The 23,349-nt window shown below is 36.2% G+C and overlaps 1 protein-coding gene across 1 annotated transcript in view; it reads left to right on the top strand.

The window, feature by feature from the left end:
- The window catches only part of TTC27 (tetratricopeptide repeat domain 27), a 111,797-nt gene that overhangs the window by 50,063 nt on the left and 38,385 nt on the right, over positions 1-23,349 (top strand). Inside the window, exon 10 of the mRNA XM_008643346.2 lies at positions 8,015-8,128. Coding sequence (XP_008641568.1) covers positions 8,015-8,128 — 114 coding nt within the window. The remainder of the gene's footprint in view (positions 1-8,014; positions 8,129-23,349) is intronic.

Here is a 23,349-nt window from a genome sequence, read left to right as displayed (position 1 = left end):
GGCCATACCATTGTTTTCTAGTTGTTCAGTAACTAAGACTTGGTATTTCAAAAGTGGCTTTCATTTCAATGTTGCCTGTAGTTTTCATATTCCCAAAATCTTTTGTCAGGCAATCATATTTACAAGGCTTTCCTGTTTCATCTTCCCCAACAAAAATGTAATGGAAATATAATTAATTTGAAGTGTATAATGCAAGTTGTCACGTTTGCAAAGAAAAAAATGTAAATTATCCTTGTCTTGCTAGTTTTGCCCTCAGACTGTTAAATCAGTAGTAATCTATAACTCCAAAGACTTTGCATATTGTTGGTTTTTAAGTTATAGTTGTCAAAGTCATATGGAAAAAGATGCTTTTGATTGCTACCTAAAGTTACTGTCCATTTCACAGAAAAAGGCAGAAATTTTTAAGACAGTTGCTCATATGTTGATGTAGATACACTTCTAATTTGCAGGATTAGTTGATAATATTTTGATTTTTTCTGGTCCAAAACTCTGTTACAATGACTGGAAGTGTAGGACAGATTTCCATGTTTAGTGAAAGTATGAAATTAAACAGATGTGTCAAGGCATATACAGCACAGGTTTTGATAGTTGTTAAAACATACCAACAGGGCCTTTGATGTTTGTTTGATATCTGAGCAATTCTTTTTACCTTTAGGAGGAAAGATGTAGTACAAAAGGAGTACAGTACACACTGATGTGAATACTCCTTCCATTTAGATTTTTTTTTTTTAAATAGGAAAAAAAACCAACCAAAAACCAGCCTGCAAAGTCTGTTGGCTAGTCCATGCTAGGAAGTAGATTTTCTGCATAAATTAGACTATCTTTTCTTCTCTCCCTTTCTGCTTGCCACTGAGCATATCCATTGTCATAGTATTTATGGAAGCCTTGCATTCTTAAGGTATAAAAATATTATTGTCCTTGTTTGTGTCCCGTATCTTGTTTGTGTTGCTCTTCAAGACATAATTATGCCAAATAGGGTTAGAATTCATCAGATTGAAACAAGAATCATCTGGAGTGAAATCCTAATGTAATTTTTTTCTTGTTGGGCCTTAGAAAATATGAAGGTGTTCATAGCTAATAAAATGAGACTGGAGAATATACAGCCTAATCGCTTGTGCCTAAAGCAATCCTAATGTTTCTAGAAATTATTTATCTGAAGGTTTGCTGTCAAGCAAATTAACAGATGCCCCAAATTTGTTTTTTTCACATTAGTATGTGGTATCCAATTACTGACACATGCAATCAAATATTTCTTGTTCATAATACTTAGAAAGGTGAGGAATTTATAGGTGCTCAAATTGCCATCCTGTGCAGTGGTGCAGATTCCAAAATTATTATTTGGGAATGTTGTCTGCAATGCCAGTGATTATGGATGACAGAAGCTGAAAAGAGAGGATGGTTTGAAATAATTTACTTCATCATCCTATTTCTTTGTTCCCAAGTTAACCACTGTTGTTTGTTTAGAGCTATCATGTACTCATGATGTTTTGTACAAATCAGGGATTGTACTGCAGATTCCATGAGGAGAAGCAATAAAGTCAGTAGGCTTGAATTCAATATGTTGTGTTTTGTTGCTACTGCTTCCAATTTACTGTCCAAGAGGAAATCTTTGTCTGTCAGATTATATTTTAATTTTGAACCTAAAGTGAAGTTGTCATGCATTAAGGTGATACTCTCAGAGAAATGAAAAATACTTTTAAAATATTTATTTATTTAAGTATGGAAGAATGGAGTTGTTTCTGTCTGAACTTCAGATTATTCAGTTTCAATAAAATGATTTATGAAAACACTGGAGGAGCTCCCCTTTTAGTATGAAAAAAACAACCTCTCTGAGCTAAGCCTTTGGGATGAATCAGATGGGTGTTTACAGATGCACATTTTAGTTTAAGGGTTCCATTTCAATGCAATTACATAAAAATACATATAGAGGTTTACATACGATAATTATATATCATTGCACATAACAGGGAAGTCTTGGGGCTAGCATTGAACTAAGGATAGTGGTGTATCAAAGACAAAAAACTTTTTATTGTAATTATTATTCAATGTCCTGCAATTTTGAATGCATTTTTAGATTTATTGGAAATTTCATTTCTGAGTATAAAGAGCATATGTACTGTGATAATTGCAAAATACAAACTTTTAATTTAAATATAGATACAAGGAGATAATAATTCCTTTAGCTGGTTGCTAAGCAGTTTTTTGCATTAAAATATTTATATTCGCCAGTAAAACAGCATTCTGTGCTTAAAAGCAATCCTTTGACACATACATTAAATCAGCTTAAACATCAAATACTACTTCTTGTCCATTAAATATGCCTATTTAGAAAACAGTAATGAATTTTAGTTGTTTATTTGTTTGAGGGTTTGTGTATATGCATAGTTATTACAGTTTCCTCTTAATTTGTGGTCACCGAAGGATTGGTAAACTGTTGAGTGTTGTAATAAGAATAAAAGCACTGCTAGGATGAATTTAAGCTCTGTGAAACCTCAGTGTCGTACGTTTGCTAGTAATGCTATATAATCAAATATTCTTTTGATTCCTATTTATTTTAAAATCTTTGGGATGGGCATGTACAGGAGGATAGGTATGTATACTTGATTTGAACAGAGCTGCTTGATCTGTTTGAGCAAACAGGAAATTTTTACATGTTTCTACACTAAGCAGAAAAGCCAAAAGTGGTTATACTGACTGGCTTGTTTTGTTGCCAAGCCATGGTTCTGCTGCTTAATTGCAACTAGAAATTTAGTATTTTTCTTGCCCTCTTGATACTTGCGCTTTTCACTAAAACATAAAAAGTGCACTGGTGTTGGAAACCACTTAGTCACAAATGTACTTTATTTTACCTTATAGGGTTCTAACAGAATTATTGTTTAAAGTTACAAATCCCATTTCTACCAGATGCTGCCAGTACTACTGCAAATCATCTGTGTTCGAGCTTGATTAGTAGAGGAGTTAATATTTTAAGGACTTTGCTCAAAATTTCTATAATTTTTGTTTCCCTCTGGACATTGGATTGCCTTAATCTTTCTTAGGCAATTAAAAATAGTTTCATAAAGTTCATGTAGCTACTTTCCAGGGCAGAGATTTCTGTACATACTTTTTTCCATAAATGCAAGGAGTATGTTTTATGAAATGCTATTCTGTTGAAAATACGTAGATTTAATGTAAGGAAATTTTTCCACAATAACGTGGCATCTTTCAGGTTTGATTATTTTTAATTTTATTTCATTTTGCTTTTTTGGTAACCAGTTTAGTGCTAGGACAAATTTCCAAAAAAATTCCAATTAAAGAAATGTCATTTGAACATGACTTTTTAGAAGAAAAGCATTACTTATACAGAAACTTGAAAGATTATTTGGATGAGAATAACATGTGGAAAACAAATCACATTCTCCCTAGTATCATACTGATTCTCTCCTCTTGTTCTCAGGACTGAATTCCACAGAAGTTTTTATGTCAATGAATTCTTTGCTGTGTACATAAAAACAAATTAAGCACTTGTTAAGTTAGCTTTTGGTAATACAGTCCTTCACCAGAGATTAACAGATATGTATACAGGGCAAATGCACCTTTTCCTATTCATGCCTCAGTCACATCTCCAGTTAGTGGGTTTTTTATGTACTCACCGGACTATTCTGCAGGATATAGAATGTGGAAAAGAGGCCATGGTATTGCCTCATTTTACAGAGAAGAATGAGTTATAAGGTTGCCATTTTGCCTTTGGATGTGTTGAAAAATAAGGGTTTCATGTTAATTGTCTGAATGAATTACTGAAAATCATCAAATAAAGATATACGTGGTTATATGAAGCAAGACTACTGATAAGTAGACATGAAGTAATCCACCTGAGTAATTTGAAAATCTTAACGTGTGGTTTTTTGGAAAAGCAAACAACAAAGCTCCTGAAGTATGTTAACTGAAATGGATAATATAAGGGAACTAAAGAGGAGTATTTTTTCTTTTTTTTCCTCTAAATTTCCCCCAGTGTTTTGTGCTTGTTTGTTTGTAACTTAAAATATGTTAGCAAATAACCTGAGCTGGATCTAAACTAAGGGTCGTATCTTTGGAGGGATGACAGAGAAACAGAGCAATCCTCAGGGTGCCTCATGCCTGTGACTTCAGTTAAGTAATTTCACCACATCCTGGCAATTTGGCCAATAAGCAGAATATTTTTGGTTCACTGATGGACTGATGTGCAAATTCTTGGGAATTCCACAACTGGTTGCAATTAAAATTGCTCAGTTTGCAAGTCCACTTTCAGATGATAGCTCCATCATAGCAGTCATAGTACTCTGCTAGGCTACTGATAGTTTATCAGTGAGCAAGCTTCAGGAGTAAAAGAATAGGCTTACTGCCTAGATGTATCATAAGGAAAAATAAGAAAACATCAAAATTATTTAGAGAAATTATTTAGAGCTGCAGTTAACAAGAATCATCTTTACCTGGTCCAGGTTTTCTAGCATGTCTAATAAGCCTAGGTAAGGTCTTCCTGACTTCGATGTTGGGAAGAATTCTTATAGGAATTCCAACTTCTTAAAATAGTAGATGTAGAAAGGTGGAAGAGTTGCTCTGACCAATCTATACCTTCTATAAGTCATGACCTACTGATACAATTCTTTCTCTGTTTGCCTGACAGAAAGCTGTAAGAGTGATCAGTGTGTGTTTCACACTTAGGTTAAATTCTGAATAATGAGGCTGAATCATTCATTAATGGTACCTGATTTTTGGGTTTGACAGAAATCTGTGGCTGAGTTTGATCTGGGTGTCATTACTACTGTGCACCTATCTGTCTCACAATTCAGGTGTTACTTGGAATCATAGAATGGTTTGGGTTGATAGGGACCTTAAAGGCCATCTTGTTCCAACTGCCCAGCCATGGGCAGGGACACCTTCCACTAGGCCAGGTTGCTCAAAGCCTCTTCCAACTTGGCCTGGAATACATCCAGGGACAGGGCATCGATAACTTCATTGAGCAATCTGGAACGGGTTGACTGGAGAAGAAGTTTTGTTCTTACATAGTTATGGGGATACTCTAAGTGTTGTACAATAATGGACTACTTTGTTAAGACTTGCAGCATCATCTTGTTTCATTTGAATATCATATAAGGAAGATATATTGAATTAAGTGTTCTGGTTTGTATAATACTTTGGTCATCTCCTTTTTTACATGTTGATATGATGGGAGAGGATGATATTGTTTGTAGGAAAAAATGTGTGGAAGAATTGGAGAAATGAGTTTTCCCATGTGAAAATATTCTATTCTGTGCAGAAGATATTGCATAACCTTATTTCCTTTCATTTCTTCTCACCCTGTCTAATCTTCCTGTGTTTCTTTCCCTTTATTTTATTGTTCTTGCCCTAAAGTAAGAACAAAGATGAGTTGTGAAGATTTTCCATAGTGGTTTTGTTTCAGAATTATTTTGTTAATTTTCTTAGCTGCCTTTGGTGCAATATAATGAACTTTCAAGTATGTTCGCAAAACCTGCATGATCTTGATTACCTTTTTTTTTGCCCCAGTTGTTTTATTTTAACCTATAATCCTATTAATAGAGTCTAGATTTAGCTCCAGGTGAAAATATAAAGCTTTGGATCTTATGAGAAAGTATTTATTACCTGGAGTATTTGGACATTTTGGGTACAAGATTAAAGCTTGCTTAGTAGTTATGGTTACATATTCTGAAACTATTCTTTACAGCCTTTAAGTATAAACAATTGTGCCCTTTATGCATGTATTATTTTGTTTCTGTAGTGCTTTAAACGTTATAATTAGGCAATGAAAAGGTGAGCATTTGAATTCTGGCACAGGACTGTGAGCTCTGTACAAGTATACAATTACATATGCTTCTTAAATAAAAACTAGGTCTGCTTCTCATTGTCTTGTGCATTTGCAATGCTTTTTTTGTATCAATAAAACTGTTGGAACTTTTAAATTTTTCTTCTGTAATTTTACAGCAGGTATACCTTTCATTTTGTTTCATGAATACCTTTAAAAATCAGGATCATTATTCAAAATACGACTTGTCATTACTCCTGCAGAGGAGTGAAATGTAATTACCTCTGCTTGTCTTCCATCCTGTTTCTCTTTGGATTGCCTCCCTCCCTCCCTCCCTAGGAGACTTTATACACAGCTCATGCAGCATGCTCGCTTCAGTCACTGCTTAGGTGGTGGTGTGGGAGGTACACACAGAGACAGAGGAGAGGCTCTCTTGGGCCACCAGTTCTCCTGCAGAGCTGGATGGTGTGGACACAGAAGCTTCATGCTCTGCCCTCTTTGGGCCACTTGCTAAGGTGAACCAATGAGAGGACAAGGACTCTGCTGCTGGACAAGGGCAGTAATTGGACCTGAAAATATCTTTAGGAGCGTTATTAACCAAGGCTTTTAGTTGTCATTGTTCTTTTGCAAAATAAATACTAGTATCTACCACCAGGTAGCACAGAAAAAAACCCCTTGAAGTAAAAAATTAAATAGTATGACAGAAAACTAATAGTGGAGAAAATGGGGGAAAGGGTAACCTTTTGGACACCAATGTCCTGTGCTAGGCATGCCTTGCTTTTTGTGTTTGTCTTAAGACCAAACAAAAATAGATATTTGACTGAAGTTTGATGAAACAGGAGAGATGAGCTCTTGGAACTAGGACATATATTAGTTAACAGATTTAGTGATTATGGATGGTAAAAGGGCACTTGAAAGTCTAGGGAATAGAGAACATTGTGATTGTGTTCCCTGATTCCAGGTCCTCAGAACGTAGAGGACAGTATAGAAGCCTTTGGTTGCCTCTTAATCTAATACTGAGTAGCAGTCAGGAAAGAGTTGGTGCAGAGATTCTTGGCCACAAAGAGTGGGATTAGTTGAAGTGTTTGGCTGTAAGGCATTCATACTGCCTTCATTTATGTTTTTATTTGCTGTTGCCTCTCTTCCTATTGTAGTTTTGTTTGGAGGAAATTTTTTTTAGATAGCTTCTTTCTGCTTCCTTTCCTTTGAAAACACTAGGGAAAACAAAAACAGATTACAACATGACAGAAACTTGTCAGGCATTAAACACAAACCACGAGCAAAGTATGCTTTTTAATGCTTTGGGAGATCTTTGAGAGGAAAGAACAAAACTACTGGGGCTTTTTTTTCAGTCTACAAATATCTATGGACAAATATATTTTCTCAGAGAAGATGGATTGTATTTTCAGTGTCAATAAAATTAGCAAGGAAGCTTTCCTGCTGTCTCACTTTTCAGAAATGGTATATTCTGTCTAAAACCATACTGGAAAGAGTCCAGGCAGTCTGTAAATTATTAAGAGATATCAAAACTGTTTTGGCTGCATGTCTTCTATTGGACTTCCCTGAAAATCAGTGGTTGGAGACTGGCACTGTGTTCCTGGCATCAGTGCAGCATGTTCCAAATGACAACTTAAAATGATTTTAGGAAAGCTGCTTACATAGATTATTCCATATTCTCTATACATCTTCTGAAGTCAAAAATTCTTCCTGCTATTCTCAAGTCACGGCAAGTTCTCGATTAATTAATATTCTTCAGATTCTTAGCAAATTCAACATTTTTCATGTGGAAGTGCTGTTAATGTGAGCATCAGGGCACCTTGCATATGAGAAGAGGCCAAGAGAGAACTGTATTTGTTCAGCCTTGAGAAGTAGGATCCCTGCTGCTGTCTACAACTACCCAGTATGCAGGTGTGGAGAGGGCTGAGCCAGTCAGCCCAGGATCAAATTCTTTGTTTTCCTTTGATTCTGAATAGCCATTTTATTTGTGCAGTTTGGTCAATGCACCATATGGATGCATAGCTGAGAAGGAGAAAGTGGTTTTGAAGGCCACTTTTTATGTTGAAAATAGATTAAGGTAATTTGTACAGCCCTCAGTTCATCAAATAAGTCCTACAGCCACATATTTGACTTTCAGACTAGGAAACAGCATTCATGCTTGAGACCACTGTTAAAAACTTTACTGTCTTCAGTGTCTTTAAAAGTGAAGTAATGACAAAATGTTCTTTTTCTCTGCAGTGCTTGCTCTCCCAGCCAAAGTTCTGGGCCATTCAGACATCAGCGTTACTCCTTCGGACCAAACTGGAGAGAGGAAGTACTCGCAGAATGGAACGGGCAATGAAGCAGACTCAGGTAAGATTTCTGAGCTGCTGTATTATGTATAATGTGTGTGTGTGTGTGTGTGTGTATATATATATAATCAAATACAAACAGGCAGGAGTTAGGAGGTTCTGCAGTTCCTCCCTGCAAACTGTACAAGATAATTTTCTAATTTTTTCTCTAAATTAGATGTATAAACCACAAATCCTTCTGTATCTGCTAGTCCTGAGATAAGCTTATTACATACAAGTAATGAATCATCACTTTCAAAAACATAACAAGTTTTGGAAGATTGAAATTAAAATCTGGTTTTGTACCTCGACTTTCTGACTTACAGTCCGAGGAGTATATGTAGATGTTCCTGAATATCAAGCTGCTACTGCTATCAAATTTTTTAGTATTTTTTTTCTCAAGTAAATCATCTCTATTAAACACTGAAACTTGTAAGTAGTCATTGGTATTGTGAGAACAGGAAAACACATTTGTGAATAAAGCAGCAATTTCAATTTACCATTTTGATGTGACATTTGGTAATTAGTATTTTTATTGCATGTTTGAGGCAGTGATTAAATAATCTCACTCCAGACAAAGAGAAGACTGTTTTTTCAAATACAAAAGAAGAAATGTTAAAATCCTGAAATGCACCATCTAATAAGATTTCTTTTAAAAATAAATTTTTCAAAAGAAAGGTCCGTAGGCTACATCAAGATTCTTGTAGATTCTTTTTTACCTTCATCTTACAGTTTTGTTAGCCCTTTGTCATCTTCGTACAACTAAGTCTTGTTGTCACGCATGAACAGCAGGCATTTGTTTGTGTCCGTCAGGCAACAGTCCTGCTGGCTAAAACAGCCAGGAATGTAAAAAATTATTATTATGCTGCTATGTATTTAAATCCTGAAAAGCTGATATTTCATTTAAAATCATTATGACACATGGGTCTTTGAAGGAGTACATCTTGGATGCACTGCTGCATTTTTCTTTTGCTGATGAAGACATGGAGTTGCTGTAGTGGAATTTCCTGTGGTCATTAGGAGACTGTCAGGGAAGCCAGGATTCCAAATCTGGGAGATGTAGAATCTGACAGCACTTGGGAAGCGATCTCAGGATCCCTGATGCCCCAAGCCATAAAACAGTTGGAGTGCCTCCAACATTTTTGTCTAGCTTGATTAAACCTGAGTACTGGGAATTGTTATATTAGACAGTTTGACAGTCTCATGACAGAAGCCTTCATGAAGGGGTTCTCTTAGCAAGAACATTCTCTTAGAAAGACTTCTTGTGCTGTAACTGCAGTAATGCAAAGGATTTGATTAGCATGGGCTGTGATATTTTGGGAGATGACCCCACAGTAGACATAGACTCTGAGGTTTTAAATACTACCTTTCATCTTAGTATGTTTATGTTTTCTTTCATTAAACTTTCTAGTTATTTGGATATAACTGCATATTTGTGTTGATCTGATGGTAACAAGCTCAGTTTCCAAAAATAGTTAAAAGTTGTTTAATGATTTATACATCCTAAATTAATCAAATAACTTGAATAACTTTCCATTTAAGGTTTTCATTCCTGAGTTCCATCAGATCAGAATTTTTTTAATATCATTGTCTCTAACAGTTCTAAGAAGGCATCAGAAAGCATATGATGAATTATGCTATTTTCATACATAGCACAAGTCATTTTTGATATATCATTTTCATGAAGATGCTGATGTATAATTTTCATTAAGATGCCGAAGAATGAGTGAATTCTGCAGCTGTTTATCAGTAGAAAATGGATTTCAAACCCACAGAATTTTCATACAAATGGATTTGATAGGTCCTTGTTTTACAATTTTGTTATTTACTAGTTCAGGTTGCTGTAGAAAGATAAGATTAAGGGAGGAGGTGTTAAATGCAATTGCAATATCAATCTTTTTAAGGAATTACAAAAATTCTTGTAAAACATCTTGAGTAAGACATGGTAAACTAAATCTTCTACGTTACTTGAGAGTTGTTTGAAAAGTGCATGAGCCATTATAGGCTCTGACTTAGTGATGCTGGGACTCTCCTGTCTTATTCTACTGTAATTTTTCTTCCTTTCCCCATTTCCACCCTCACCTGCTTCTGTGCTGGCTCTGCAGCTGATAAACACCTTTTTTAATGAATGTTGCTGAGTAGGCATATGCTGCTTTTCAGCTCTATAGCAAACCCAGCTACACTGTTGGTTTGTCAAAGAAAGCATTTTTCAGCTGTCTTTTTTTGTAGGACTGGCTATGTCTGTTTACATTATTTTAATTACTTGAAAATATTTGTAGCTCTTTTTGAAATGAGGGCATATTGGTTAAATTTAACTGCCAGACTCCAAATATTAAATATATCCCTACTTTATGCCAAACAGTTTTTATAAATTTTTTAAGTCTTTTTTTTTTCTAATTGGAAGACTTCAAGAGGAATTGAAATGATCATTTTCAAACCTTTTTCTGATTATTTTAAAAATCTGAACTATAGATAATGTAGTCTTTGGAACAATTTTTAAAATTATCATTCTGGGTACTCTGGATTGTAGTTTAGCTAGTAGCTAACTGCAAGTGAGGAGGAGATGCTTCTTTCCTTAACTTTTTTCTGGATGCTGCAGGTTGTCTCTGTCCAGTTTTTGCTTAAATGATGTTTGGATCTGCAAAACTAAGGTTAAAGATTTCTAAAGCCAGTACTTTTTTCAACCATTTTTCTAAGAAAAGGAAACAGTGTTTGAAAGCGAAACCGGTTATTTTACATTCCACTAGAATATTTAGTCATGACCAGTGTAACATATAGAGAAGTGCAGATCAAGGTACTGCCAACTAAAATGTGTCTCTGGATACAATATGATTTTTTTAAAGTTGTGTGATTGTTTTTCTTCCATTTGGTTGAAGGTCAAGAAGGGTGAGAAGTACTAGGGTGGAAAGAAAAGTGGGAGGGAGAAAACAGGAACAAATGGGGGTAGGTTTTTGATAAATAGCTTTCCTCATAACCAGAAACCTGCTATTTCTCCATCAGTTTGGGGATCTTCACCTACCTTTTATTGTAAGAAAGTAATTCAGAAACTATTAATAGTGGAAAATGGGTTGGACTAAGCTGTTAAGCCACAAATTACTACTGAAAGTGCAGTCAGAGCTCAAGTAACAGGATGGGAGAGGAAAAAAGGAAGTTTGAGTGGTCTAGGAGCTATGAAAAAAAGAGAAAAGTGAGGGGTGATCTAAGAAAGAACCCATAAGAATAAAAACAACCACCCACAACCAAACACACCAGTTCAAAACACAGGGAGTATCATCCCACTGTAGTTTCTTGATCTATGAAATAAGTTTACTCTTCCATTTCGGCGGATTTGAAAATGTTTTTAAGAATGAAGCAAAATGAATTCAAATGCCATCCTTTGCACAAAGGATGGTGGGGTAGAAACACGACCATCATTTACTGCTGTATTATGCCAGCGGTGAAAGATGTGAAGCTGCCATGTGCCTGGTACTCCAGCAGCCTGCTCAGGTTTATCCTACCTGGGATATCCTGGGTGTATCCTACCCTAACCTGGGTGGTTACACTGGCTACCTCTACATTTGCAGCTGTTATCAGCTTGTTATGGGCCCCTTTTCTGACTGTGTTTTCTGCTGCTCGTTACACCTGGTGACAGCATGCCTGCAAGCTGATGGCTTGGCTTTCCTAGCACGTCGTACAACATGTGCAGTATTTCATATGGTTCCCTCTTGCTTGCTTTTCTTGGCAGTAAAGGAATTTGCCTGTTGGGGCAGAGAAATGTGTCTTGAAAAGGGTGTTTTAATAAGACTTCAGGAGAGCTGGGAGCAGACTAGTAATATTATAGGCTAATCATTATGCCTAAGATTGAAAGGTCACATGAGATCTTGTTTTATATCCTTAGTCATACACAGATGTATGTGGTTGGGAATTCTGTCAACTACCCTTTAATTTGCACTTAAATAATACTTCAGAGTGTCATTTTCTCTCTAATGGTTTTCTGTGTGTATGAAAAAGGGAAATAATTTTTTTTTGTTTAAATTGTTCATACTATAGAAACATGCTAGTTGGTCTTAAGTTCTTCCAAATCTGAAAAAAAGTTATGTACATCTGTAGAAAGGAAAGACTGATAGAGGTCCAACAGAGCTTGTGTCTTAAGCTCTATAGCTTGAACACAAATTTGCTGGTTTTTTATTTTCACATTGATGGTCTTTGAATGGTTATGCAAGAAAGTTTTGTCATTTATCATAGAAATATATCCTTTTTATTTTCAAAACTAAACGGTCACTTCCTTGCCAAATAGCTTGCTCTGCTTTTCTATACTTGGTGGTTGTTCTACATTGGACAAATTCAACATTTAAGTTAAGAGTTCAAAAAGGAGAGGGGAGCAGTCTTCCTCCCAAAAGGCTCATCTAGAGAGGTTTGAGGTGAACAGATTTTTCCCTGTTCTTTTGGTTCTCAAGTCATACATCTTTCTGATCAGGCCTCTCAAACCACAGTCGGAGCAATAGAGAGAGACATGTAGCATAACCAAGGGAATGACAGCACCTGTCTGTTCAGCAAAACCATTAGATCCCTGTACTAGGAGTTCCTGTTTCTGTTCTTTAACCCCCTCTTGTACTCTAGGAGTACATTAAATAAGATTTTAATAGTTGCTTTTAGTTGTGGATGGAATGGGGGAGGGGAGGAAAGAGGAGAAAAATTGTTAATAAATTTGTTTCACATGAAGTTGAAAGTTCTAGTGGAAAGTTACTGGGATATGAGGTATACTGGAGAACTGAGGGAGATATAAATCACTTCCTTCAGGAGGGTAGTAAGTGGATGACAGCCCTCTTCTATCCTGTGGAGATCCTGCACTGATATCCCAGTAGTTCTTAACAAATATGAATTGTATTTATTATTAGAACACATGTTCCAAAAAGTGTTTAAAAAGATGAGAAAAGCCAGGTGTCTTATAAAACCATTCCTTTCTGAATTCTATACAAGATCACAAAGGTCTCCAGAACACTAGAAATAAACCTTATTACTTCAGAAAGCAATCTCAAAAGAGAGTGACCTCTTGGTGATAGTTACGGTTTCAGTCTCAAGGCACACATTTCCAGAACATACTTCATTTTGCTTAAGCAGATGATATATTTGACAGAAGATGTTACATGACACAACTGAGTCTGGGGATACACCAAACTCGTTAGCACACTTCAAAATAATTAATGTGGTGGTGCTTGACTCCTTCTGTTTTTCTTCCTCTATGCAATTATGAGTTGGAAGGGACAGGGAGGAAGGAGAGCCAGAGATCCAGTGTCCAAGAGTTATTCAGGAGTAACTGAAGGGGTTTTGTACCACTGGCAAAAAAGAGAATATTGAGTAGTTTAATTTTCCAGGTAATGATTTCTGGCTAGAAGTTTTCTACTGCATTCTTGGTTTTGCCAGTTTGGATCAGTGCTGTCAGCTAGTATGGGGAAAAGAATGAAACCATTCTTTCTGTGCTAAAGTTTCTTCATATTTTCTCAACTACTTTTGAGGTACAAACCTTTTTGCTTATTTGACGATTATGTTCAACACCTGAGCTGTTCCACTTCTAGTGTCGATGCACTTTCTGAAAGAAGCCAAAAATACAAAGCCTCCATTTTTTCCCAGATGTTTCCCATTGAGTCTTAGTTCTGAAGACTTTTCTCCCTTCAGACTGTCTTCACTCAGTATGACGACATGTTGAAAGGTGGTGATAGGAGAATCCTTAAGCCATATTGAGCAGTAATACTACACTTTTTTTATAGACAAAGTGAAGACAGGAAGTTGCAAAAAAAATACGAATACCAGGACAAATACCAGGATTCACATCATTCTGCCTAAGCTTTGCTCTGGAAGGCATAAACATTATAAGCTCCACTTCAACAAACTAAACAATTAAAACAATTAGTTCTATAGAGCGGATGGCCTGAAGGAGACACTATTCCTATCTATTGCTAAATTGAATAGATGAAGACATACAGCTGTTGCTAAATTTGAATAGCTGAATCTTTACAGCTTTATGTCATAAGTATCATTACAGATCTGGAGACAGGTATCTCAAGGTGAGCTAACAAATCATATTTTGCCCTGTACTGGCAGACTGACTGACTGTCCAGCACATGTGCCAGGTACTACAAACCAGACTCTGCCTTATCTCAAGGCAGTTGTCTGCTTCTCCATATTGTAATTCAACTTGAATTTAACGGTGATAGTTGTTCTTCTTACTTCTTTCTCCATTCTTGTCCTTACTTTCCCCTTTAGTGAAAAACAGAAAGCAGAGCTGATGCAAGAGGTCTTTGGATCTATTTTTCAGCGCTGACTGCTGTTGTGTCTTCCCCCAGAGCAAACTGATTTGGGAAATACAAAAGCAGTGTAACCACAACAGCTTGGAACTTAACCACAGGCGTACTATTTTGAAGCATATGCAGTTCCTCTGTGGGTTTTGCACCCTATGCAAAGTGTTTTATACCTGCTGTTCATCAGTGGCAGTACAACACTAGGTAGCTGCTACAAGTTATATATACAAGCTGCGGTTGTCTTCCATGGGGACCCTCACCTATGATTGCATGAAACACGTGTCTACTGTTTTCGGGGCAGATGGATACAGCTATATTGACCTGTGACAACAATGTCATGTCAACTGATAGGGAGGGAAGGGGGAACCTGCAATGCAGATCTCCATGAGAGAGGGACTACAGTTACTTCTCCTGTTCATGACTGATACAAAGACAGTTTAAAGCTGAAGTCAGCCAGATGTATTTGGCATTTGAGACTGCAGAGTAAGAAAGATTATGATGCTGCACTGCCGGCAAATAACCTGCAATACCAAAAAAAGGGGCAAGATGCATGTCTGAAAATGAGGATGTTTTTCTCCAGGGGCCAAATAGTCGAGCCTGTATCTGGACTAATTTTTAATGTAGTGCTATTATGTTGGATGATATCAGTATTCTTGCTTTTGCAACAGAAAGTGAGTGGTCTGGTTTTAAATCCACCCTTCATCAAGTAAACTTGTAAATCTGGCTTCTTCTACAGACTTTAGGGTAAGTTCTGCTTACATCTTTTGATAAATTGTAAAAGTTAATGTAGTCAACAGGTGAAACAGCTTTTTCTTTGAAAACAAAAACATCCAAGAAGGTATACTTGCTTGATAAGGATAATGCAATAACTATAAAATTATATTTCATGTAAGTAACATACATAAAAAATAAGTGTAAATGGCATAAAGAAGATAAAATATACCTAGTACTTTTCTGAAGATTTTGTGCTCTCTAAGTGGAGGCTTAAGTCATTAACATTGAAACCCATATCCTGAGCACTGGCACTCAGTAACTTTGGGTTCAATATTTGTCCAGAAATCATCATTTTGAAAGTCAGTAATGCTGCTGTGCTGCTGGAGACCTCATGTGTTTTGCCATGCTTCTTTAGGTGGTAGTGTTTGATAGTGTTTGACTACAGTAAAACGTTTCAAATGGCAGTTGCATCAGGATGCTCGAATTGCCTGGTATGCTGCTTGGCTTTCTGTTTCAAACAAAAAGGAAGTCTTACGTCAGATGGTCATGAATCCAGTTATCTCCTGCCCATGACCTTGACCTCTTTTGTGCTAATTTTGGTATCAAAATGCTTTGTGTTTCATTTGGGATTGTTCAACTCATTTCCTCTTATGTGCTTTTCTTCCCCACCCACTGCAAGAGCCCTATTATAAAGAAATTGAAGGGTTTTTTTAGTAAAATGACTGTGAACAACCAAAGTGAATACTGTTTCTTAGTTGGCTTGTATTGTTTTCAAAGTGAAACACACATTGGCAGGATCTGATACAGTGAACCAAAACATGTACATAAAGAATCTACTGTGTGACTCACTTCAGAAAAAATACCAATATGCACAGTTCCTGCATGCTAATCAACTCCTGCCCCGGCATACTTCCTTAAAACCACCGACATCATCTTGCATCTTAAAAGTTCACCTTGAGTTAGGCAAAAAAAAAGTTTTATTGGTCATCCAGTGCCTGAAGTTCTGTATAGAAGCCTTACAAGTTTTTTGCCTTCTCTCTTTCCTGCCATCAGAGTGATTGTATAGGTAAAACAGGTACATTAGATTCAAGAGCTAATCTCTTCCTCAATAGTTTTTAAATTTGAAGCAACTGGGATGTGAGTAACTTTGGGTGTTGATCTTGCTTAAACATGTAGGGGATATTTAGGGAATAAGTTTAAAGTGAAGAATTAATTTGTTTGCCTGGAGACAAGGTAGTAATGGGTGGGGAAGAATGAATTACCAGAATATCATAAAGAAAAAGGATTGGGAAATGTGGTATAGGCAGTAGTTTTCCAGTCTTCCGCCATATAAAATAGAAAAATTATACAGCTTTAACTGGTATACCAAAGAATCAGACTGAAAAACCTCTTAGATAAAAGGTCTGCTAGAGATAGACAGTTAAACAAGTGTAATTTTTCTAAATGCTTACCTTTGGAAAGAAGATTAACAAGAAGTGATAAATGTTTTTTTTTCTTATAGACTAGGAAGTCTAGTCTAGCTGAATTGTTAAATGTTGAATGCTTAAAAATGTTAGTATCTTTATTCAATATCTCTATTGATGGTGCAGTCATTACCTGTAGAACAGCAAAGTTTAAAGTTCAAGTGATAACACTGTTAGAACTAGAGTAAGAAAACCTGATATATTCAATTAATATTTATATATTTCATTACAAAATGTTTTAAACTACAGTTATAATCAGTAATCTCAACTAATATACCAGCAGGACACGTTTAGATGCTGAGGTTAAAGGACAATAGTATGCATGATCTGGTAAAAATCTGGAGTATCTGGAATTGAGAGTATGTTGAAAGAGCAAACCAGCCTTCAGTAGCTGCCAGGCAGGTGCAAAGGTGTTTTTTCTTTCATAGCTTAAGACCTAATTCATTCAGAATTGAGAAACTCCTGGGAGCTGATAGGACAAAAAGGCATGTTTTTTGTGTTTACCCTATAAAATCAGGACTAAAACCCTAAGATATATTACTTTTAATGTATAATCAGAACCTAAGATACCTATAAGAAAAGGGAAAATTGTAAATGCAAAACTCATTTTGATAGTTGTCTTTTCGTTACAAGGCCTGTAATTTTGTTTCATTTGGATTGTAATGTACATTTGCTTTATTTGCTAATCACACTTCCATTTCCATCTAAAAAAAGTCTTAAAACAGTGGCAAGTTAACTTCTTTATTTAGGACATTAGAAATGCCAGTCATCATACTCTTAACATTTAAACCTAAAAAAAACAAACAGGAATTCTATGCTAAAGATAGAGTTGTCTTAAACATCTTTACATTGAATCCTTCTGGACTAAAAGAAATATAGAAATAAGGCTATGTATAATTGAAGGACAGTCTGATTCTCATTGCTGATGAAAATTCATCCTTCTTTTAAAGGAAGATAAGATGCAAGTTAAAAAAAAAACCAAACCAACCAAACAACAACAGAACCCAGATAAATGAAACAAACAAAACCCCACCAAAACACTAAGTGCATTGGTTATTGTGGTTCCAGAAGTTCCAGGACCATGGTGAACTGTACTGAAAAACAGAGGATGAATTCAGTCTTTAATTCAGAATCATGCATGTAGTAGATAGCGGCTTCTTCTTTAATGAAATAATGTGAAGATGTGCAACAACAATTACTGGGAAATAACACAATAACAATGAGACAAATGTTATTGATAGAAGTGTTTGTGTCTGTGTATATTTTAATATTTTGAAAGTGATCCAGCATTGTTCTGAAAAATCCTTTCATTAGAAGGGATTTTAGTGCTGCTTTACCCATTGCAGGAAATGAGACTAGAGACTGCTTTTAGTTTTAAAAGTATTAAAAGTGAATGAATATAGAAATACTGGTTCTCTAATATTTGCAAAAGTCGGACTAGGTAATGAGTCAAAGCCAACTTAGTAAGTCCCAATAACTAGTGGTCCTTGGTCCTGCCCATATATATTCACTCAGTAAAGAAGGAATGAACAGTCTGTCCATAGGACTTTTCTTTTCTCCGGATACAGGAAAAGTATTTTACTTCCTCAGGTCAGCATACAAGCTGTGATTTTAAGGGAAGCCAATGCATTTATTGCCAAAGGAGATTTTCAGTGGGAAATCTGATAAAAACTGAAAAGAATTACTCTCAGGTGTTGAGGGGCAAGAAAGTGTTTGTAGAGACAAACAAGGGTAGAGTTTCAGCACAGTACATCAGAAACATTTTACTTTTGTTATGCAGTCAACACCCAGGATAATCAAGGAGAATTCTTTAGAAAATTTGTTTCTTGTACACCATTAAGAGTAAGATATCAGCAGATCAGATAACTTTTCCTGCAGCAAAACTATGATGTATAAGATGTAGAGATCTGTAATTTTTGACCTAGAGAATATGAATTCACAGGAAGTGGGATGAAGGGATTTGTAAAAAAGGTCATTGAACTGGTGACAAATCTGTGTGAGATAACTACAGAAATAGTGATGGAAAATAATACTTGAGGAAAAGATAAAGTAGAAAAGAATGGACTATTGTGTAATTAATAAGGGGAAATGTTATTTTTCTGGTTTAGGTTAAATGATTGTATCATTTACAAAAATAAGAACTAGTTTCATGTGAAATGAAAGTGTTGATGCATTTAAATTAGTTTGTAACTGTGATGGAGTAGTGGAGAGTGAGGACTGCTTTTTCTGATAGATGTTTCTGCTGAAAGAATTTCCATCATGCTGAGGGCTTCACTTTCCAGTAAGTTACAAGGAGGGTTGGGTTGTTAAAAAACCTTTTTAATATGGTGTTTCCTGTGGTTTCTAAATGTTTGGATATAGAAAATCTGGAGAATCTAGTGTGTAAAGAATCAATTGATTGGAAACTATTATATTAGAGACAAACTTTGCAGCAGTGTGTGCTAGATGTAGCTTCTAACCAGAGAACTGATTTTTCTGGCCTAATTCAACTCATTTAGTTCCTCTTACAGTTTTAGTTATGAATTGAGGAATATATTTGGCTTCTGAACTTTGAAACTGATACAAGGACCATTGATTCAAATAATCACTCAAGACTGGTATATGGAGAGTTTTATAATCACAGAATCACAGACTATGCTGAGTTGGAAGGGACCCACAAGGATCATCAAGTCCCACTCCTGGACCATCCCCAAGAGTTGCACCATGTGCCCTAGAGCATTGTCCAAGTGCTTCTTGAACTCTGCCAGGCTTGGTGCTGAGACCACTTCCCTGGGGGGCCCAGTCTGGTGTCCAGCCACCCTCTGAGTATGATAAGATAATGGTTCTTTTCAATATTTCTATTTACTTTTGCAGTTACCCATTTTCTTCACAGTATTGCTGTCTTGTCTGAATATTGTAAATGATAGCACTGTGATTTTGTGATAAGACTTGGGCATTTTGACAGATGTGGAAATGTTTTTGTAAGCAGTATGACCTTCCATGCCAGAACTAGATTTTTAAATGGCATAAATACTATTGTTTGTAGCTGTTATGCACATTGCCGTGCTATACCTGCCCATTTTTCCAGATACAGGTTTGTGAAAACATTGAAGTTGCCTAGAAATAGAAACACGTAGTAAATGATTCTACCACAAAACACTTCTGCTTTTTTTCTGTTTTCCCCTGTGTGAAATGCAGGCAGGCCAAGGTCATTAATAATGTGGCAGGTTCAGACACTTAAAAGGTCAAAAATGCCAAATTATAGTGTGATCTTTAACTATTTCAGGAGCTCCCAAGCTGCACGTTGCCATTTTCTCTGGTCTTCCCTCTGGCTCTCCAGAAAGGGTATGGGCTGAGGGTTGAATGAATGGCCAGAAGCCCAGCAGACTCCTGGGCTTATGTTCTTCTCTCCCCTGGAAAAAATATGGTAGCAGGAAGTAGGTGGTGGGAGCTGCTGGTGAAAGAGTTAATTTGTCCTTCAGTACTCTGCCTCTGGCTCAGGTTAGAGTATCTCAAGTAAAACAGGGGTAGCTCAAAGCGAAGTGCATCTGTTCCTTTGGCAGCAACGTGCTATCCCTTCTGCAGATGTGCAAGAAAATTGCCTCCAGTGCAAGAGTGGTACCAGTAGAACTTGCAGCTGATGGTCCTCAGTTAAGCAATTGAAGGCTGTTAACAGATTAAAGGATGTACATGTTATACTGGCTGTCCCTTTGTTTCTACAGTCCATGGCTTTGTTGGGCAAGGTTTTTTGTATGGTAAGTCCAGTTGCTCTTCTGTGAAGTAACAGAAGATTCTTTGTTGTCCAGTCTCTATCCATCAACCAGTTTGGTGTGAGTGACCAGGACAGACCATAAAACTTTGTCCAGCTGACTGAAAATTTTTGATTTGGTCTAGTTTTTTTGATTGGTTGTGTGCCAAACAGGTTATATAGTTGTGGAAAGAACTGTGATTTTGTGGATTCTTCTATTTGAATATGTCATACAATCAGGCATGGAACATTTAATGCATTTAGAGTGTTTTCATTTTCACTGGAAATTGAACTCATTTCAAACCAGTTGTTACTGAAGATGTTTATTTTTCCTCTTTGGTGAGTAGATCAGTCACTAGCAGAGAGTGATAGGGGGTTTGTTTGCTTTTCCCTGATGTATAGAGAGCTTTCCAGGAGCATGTGAAGAACTGGATTGGATGTCTTTCATGAAAATACATATATTGAAAACAGATTTCTTTACATGTGACTGCTTTCTTTGGGATAGCTAAAGTTTAAACGCTTTGCCCATGTGTCATATTTCTAATGTACTTACCATCATACACTGTATGGTTGCTGGGTCAGGCTCAGCTACTGGAAGAATGTTTATTTCCTGCCAAGTAATTTTTCAACAGAAACTACTGGGTATCAGTCAAGGTTTCACTGTATAGGGAAGCTATTCTTAGGAAAATTTTCTTTTTTTCTTGTAAGAAGGGAAAACAATGGGTGTCCTGAGATATTGTCTGAGACATTCTGGCTTGATTCAGGACAAAAGAGGTTGAACTTCTTGTCTGTCTTTTCCCTTAATACTCCTGTCCCGTCCACCAAATAAGTAAAGATGTTCTTGAAGTTTTGAAATGAGTGAAAACACTTGAAAAACAGATAACTGTGAAAGAGCACTTTGTGGGTGGAAAAAACCCCATGATAAATTGGCTGTTTCTATTACTGAAAAAAGAGCATCTGGCAGTCAGAGCAGCAGAATTTCTATGATTTCAGGTTATGGGTATCTAGATAAGACTAGACATTGTTTTCTTTCCTCTTTCCAGGTATCTTAGTACCATGAAAGAATTACTCTTGGTGCGACTTCACCAAAAACAAATGCACATGCACCAAAACAGTTACATGAATACACTGCATTTTATTTTGTGCTGTGTTTTTTCCTTTTGTTATTCTATAGAAATAGTTATTTCTATTTGTGTAGCAGAATACCATCCAGTCTCTACCTTGGGTAGGAGGAAGCTATAAATGTTTGCACGCTTGCAATTAGTAACAAGGCCTTAAGAACTTTTCCTCTGAAATTCTTTTTTTTAAGTATTTGTTGTTTCAGAAATGACCATCTAATTCCTAAGTTCTAGATTTTTTTGGCCATATATAAATGGTTTTTTTTGATATTTATTTCTAGTATGTTTACTTATGTTTTATATTAAAGCTTGAGTGAGGCTTTTTTTTGCTATTTACAGACACTTTTTTTTTAATTGCTTGTGTATAAATACATTATTGCACAATTTACTATAAGCAAAATGCAAATATCTTCTGTATGGTAGGTAAACTCAAGTCTACCAGAAATAGAAAAGTACAGGATATTTCTGATAGATTATTCTTTGTGAGCAGGGTGTTCCAGTTGGAATACAGGTTAGATCAAATGGGTCATAGTTATGTAAGTTTATTATTATACCCAAACTAACAATTATATACTGCATAGAGAAATTATTAAATTAAAGGGTTTAGCTTGACTATCCCCTTCCTTTCCTGGCTTTTCTGAGGAACAACTGCATCTCTCAAAGAATGTATCTGTTGTATATTACAAAACACAAGTGTTTGATGTAACTAACTCTCTATAACAATGTATTGTAATGCCTGATGGGGGTGGGGAGGAAAAATTTCACCAAAACAGAGGTTTCTGGTGCAAGAACAGTCAGATCTTTATTAAAGGCTACAAGCAAGTTCCTTCTTCGCCGCAAAATTGACACAAGCTTTGTTTAAAAACAAAAAAAGTTTATTTGCTTATGCTTTTAAAAGGAATAACAACCTTAAATGCATCAAACTTGAATCATGTTAGGAAATTCTCTAGGTGTAATCTGTCTTGGAGAGAATACTGCCTTATTCTCAGGTTGATATCAAGTGCTGACAGCGAAATCAACCCTGTGTACAGATGTCACAGAGAAAGCTGTCCTGAAAAAGCTTCTATTGGCAGTCCTCTCAGCCTAGAAACTTTAAGCTTTTAAGTATTTGATGAGGAATTGTTGGTGCCAAGGAGTGTCTTTAGCTGTTTAAGTGGGGAGAAGGAAAAAGGAGATAGCAAAGGAGAACCCATGTTCCTTATGCATACTCAGTACTATTGGTACTTACGCCTTTGAGAGCTGGAGCATCTTAATTGAAGAATCCATCAAAATAAGCTAATAGAACATTACTGTGGGGTGGATCCAGTACCAGAAGACCTCTTGTTTTTACAGATCAAAGAGATTTCTCCATTTAATCTATGGTGGGAGGGAGAAATAAGTGAAGTATTAGTTGGGGAATTAGTCTGCTGTTTAAAAAGGGATTACTCTAATTTAAGAGAACATGCTTAGAAAATTTTTGTTTTCATTTCAGTTAAAGGAAATCAGTGTTTTTCCTTCTGCGTGTAAAGCTGCTAGAAACTGGGACCATTTTCAATTTGTGGACCCAGGAATAACCTGGGTCAGTGAACACTGTGTTTTCTTTTAGTGTAGTGATTGCATACTATCAAGAATGATTTTACCAAATCATTGAGCAAAGTAGTTAAAACACTTCCTTCAATGCAAACAGACTTAATTTGTAAACATGCATCCTAAAGTCTTCTACTTGAACATTTCAGTTAATTTTGTTTCAAGTTGCATTACCTTGTTAGTAGTTTCTCTCTGTGAAGCATCCTGACATCTTGGCAGTTTCTGTGTTCCAGACACCCTGTAGCCTTTCATTTGCAATACAAAGTAGGCAGTCAGTGCTATACAACATGGTAAAGTTAGCTTTCACAAATTTTAAACCAATTATTAGTTCCTAGGGAGTGGTGTGATACACAGTCATCTAGTTGGTTTAAATATAT

This window comes from Corvus brachyrhynchos, unplaced genomic scaffold (genome assembly GCF_000691975.1).
Source record: "Corvus brachyrhynchos isolate BGI_N302 unplaced genomic scaffold, ASM69197v1 scaffold70, whole genome shotgun sequence".
In the NCBI taxonomy this organism is placed as follows: domain Eukaryota; kingdom Metazoa; phylum Chordata; class Aves; order Passeriformes; family Corvidae; genus Corvus; species Corvus brachyrhynchos.
Note: the sequence above shows the minus strand (reverse complement) of the source record. Positions and strands in the feature narration are given on the sequence as shown.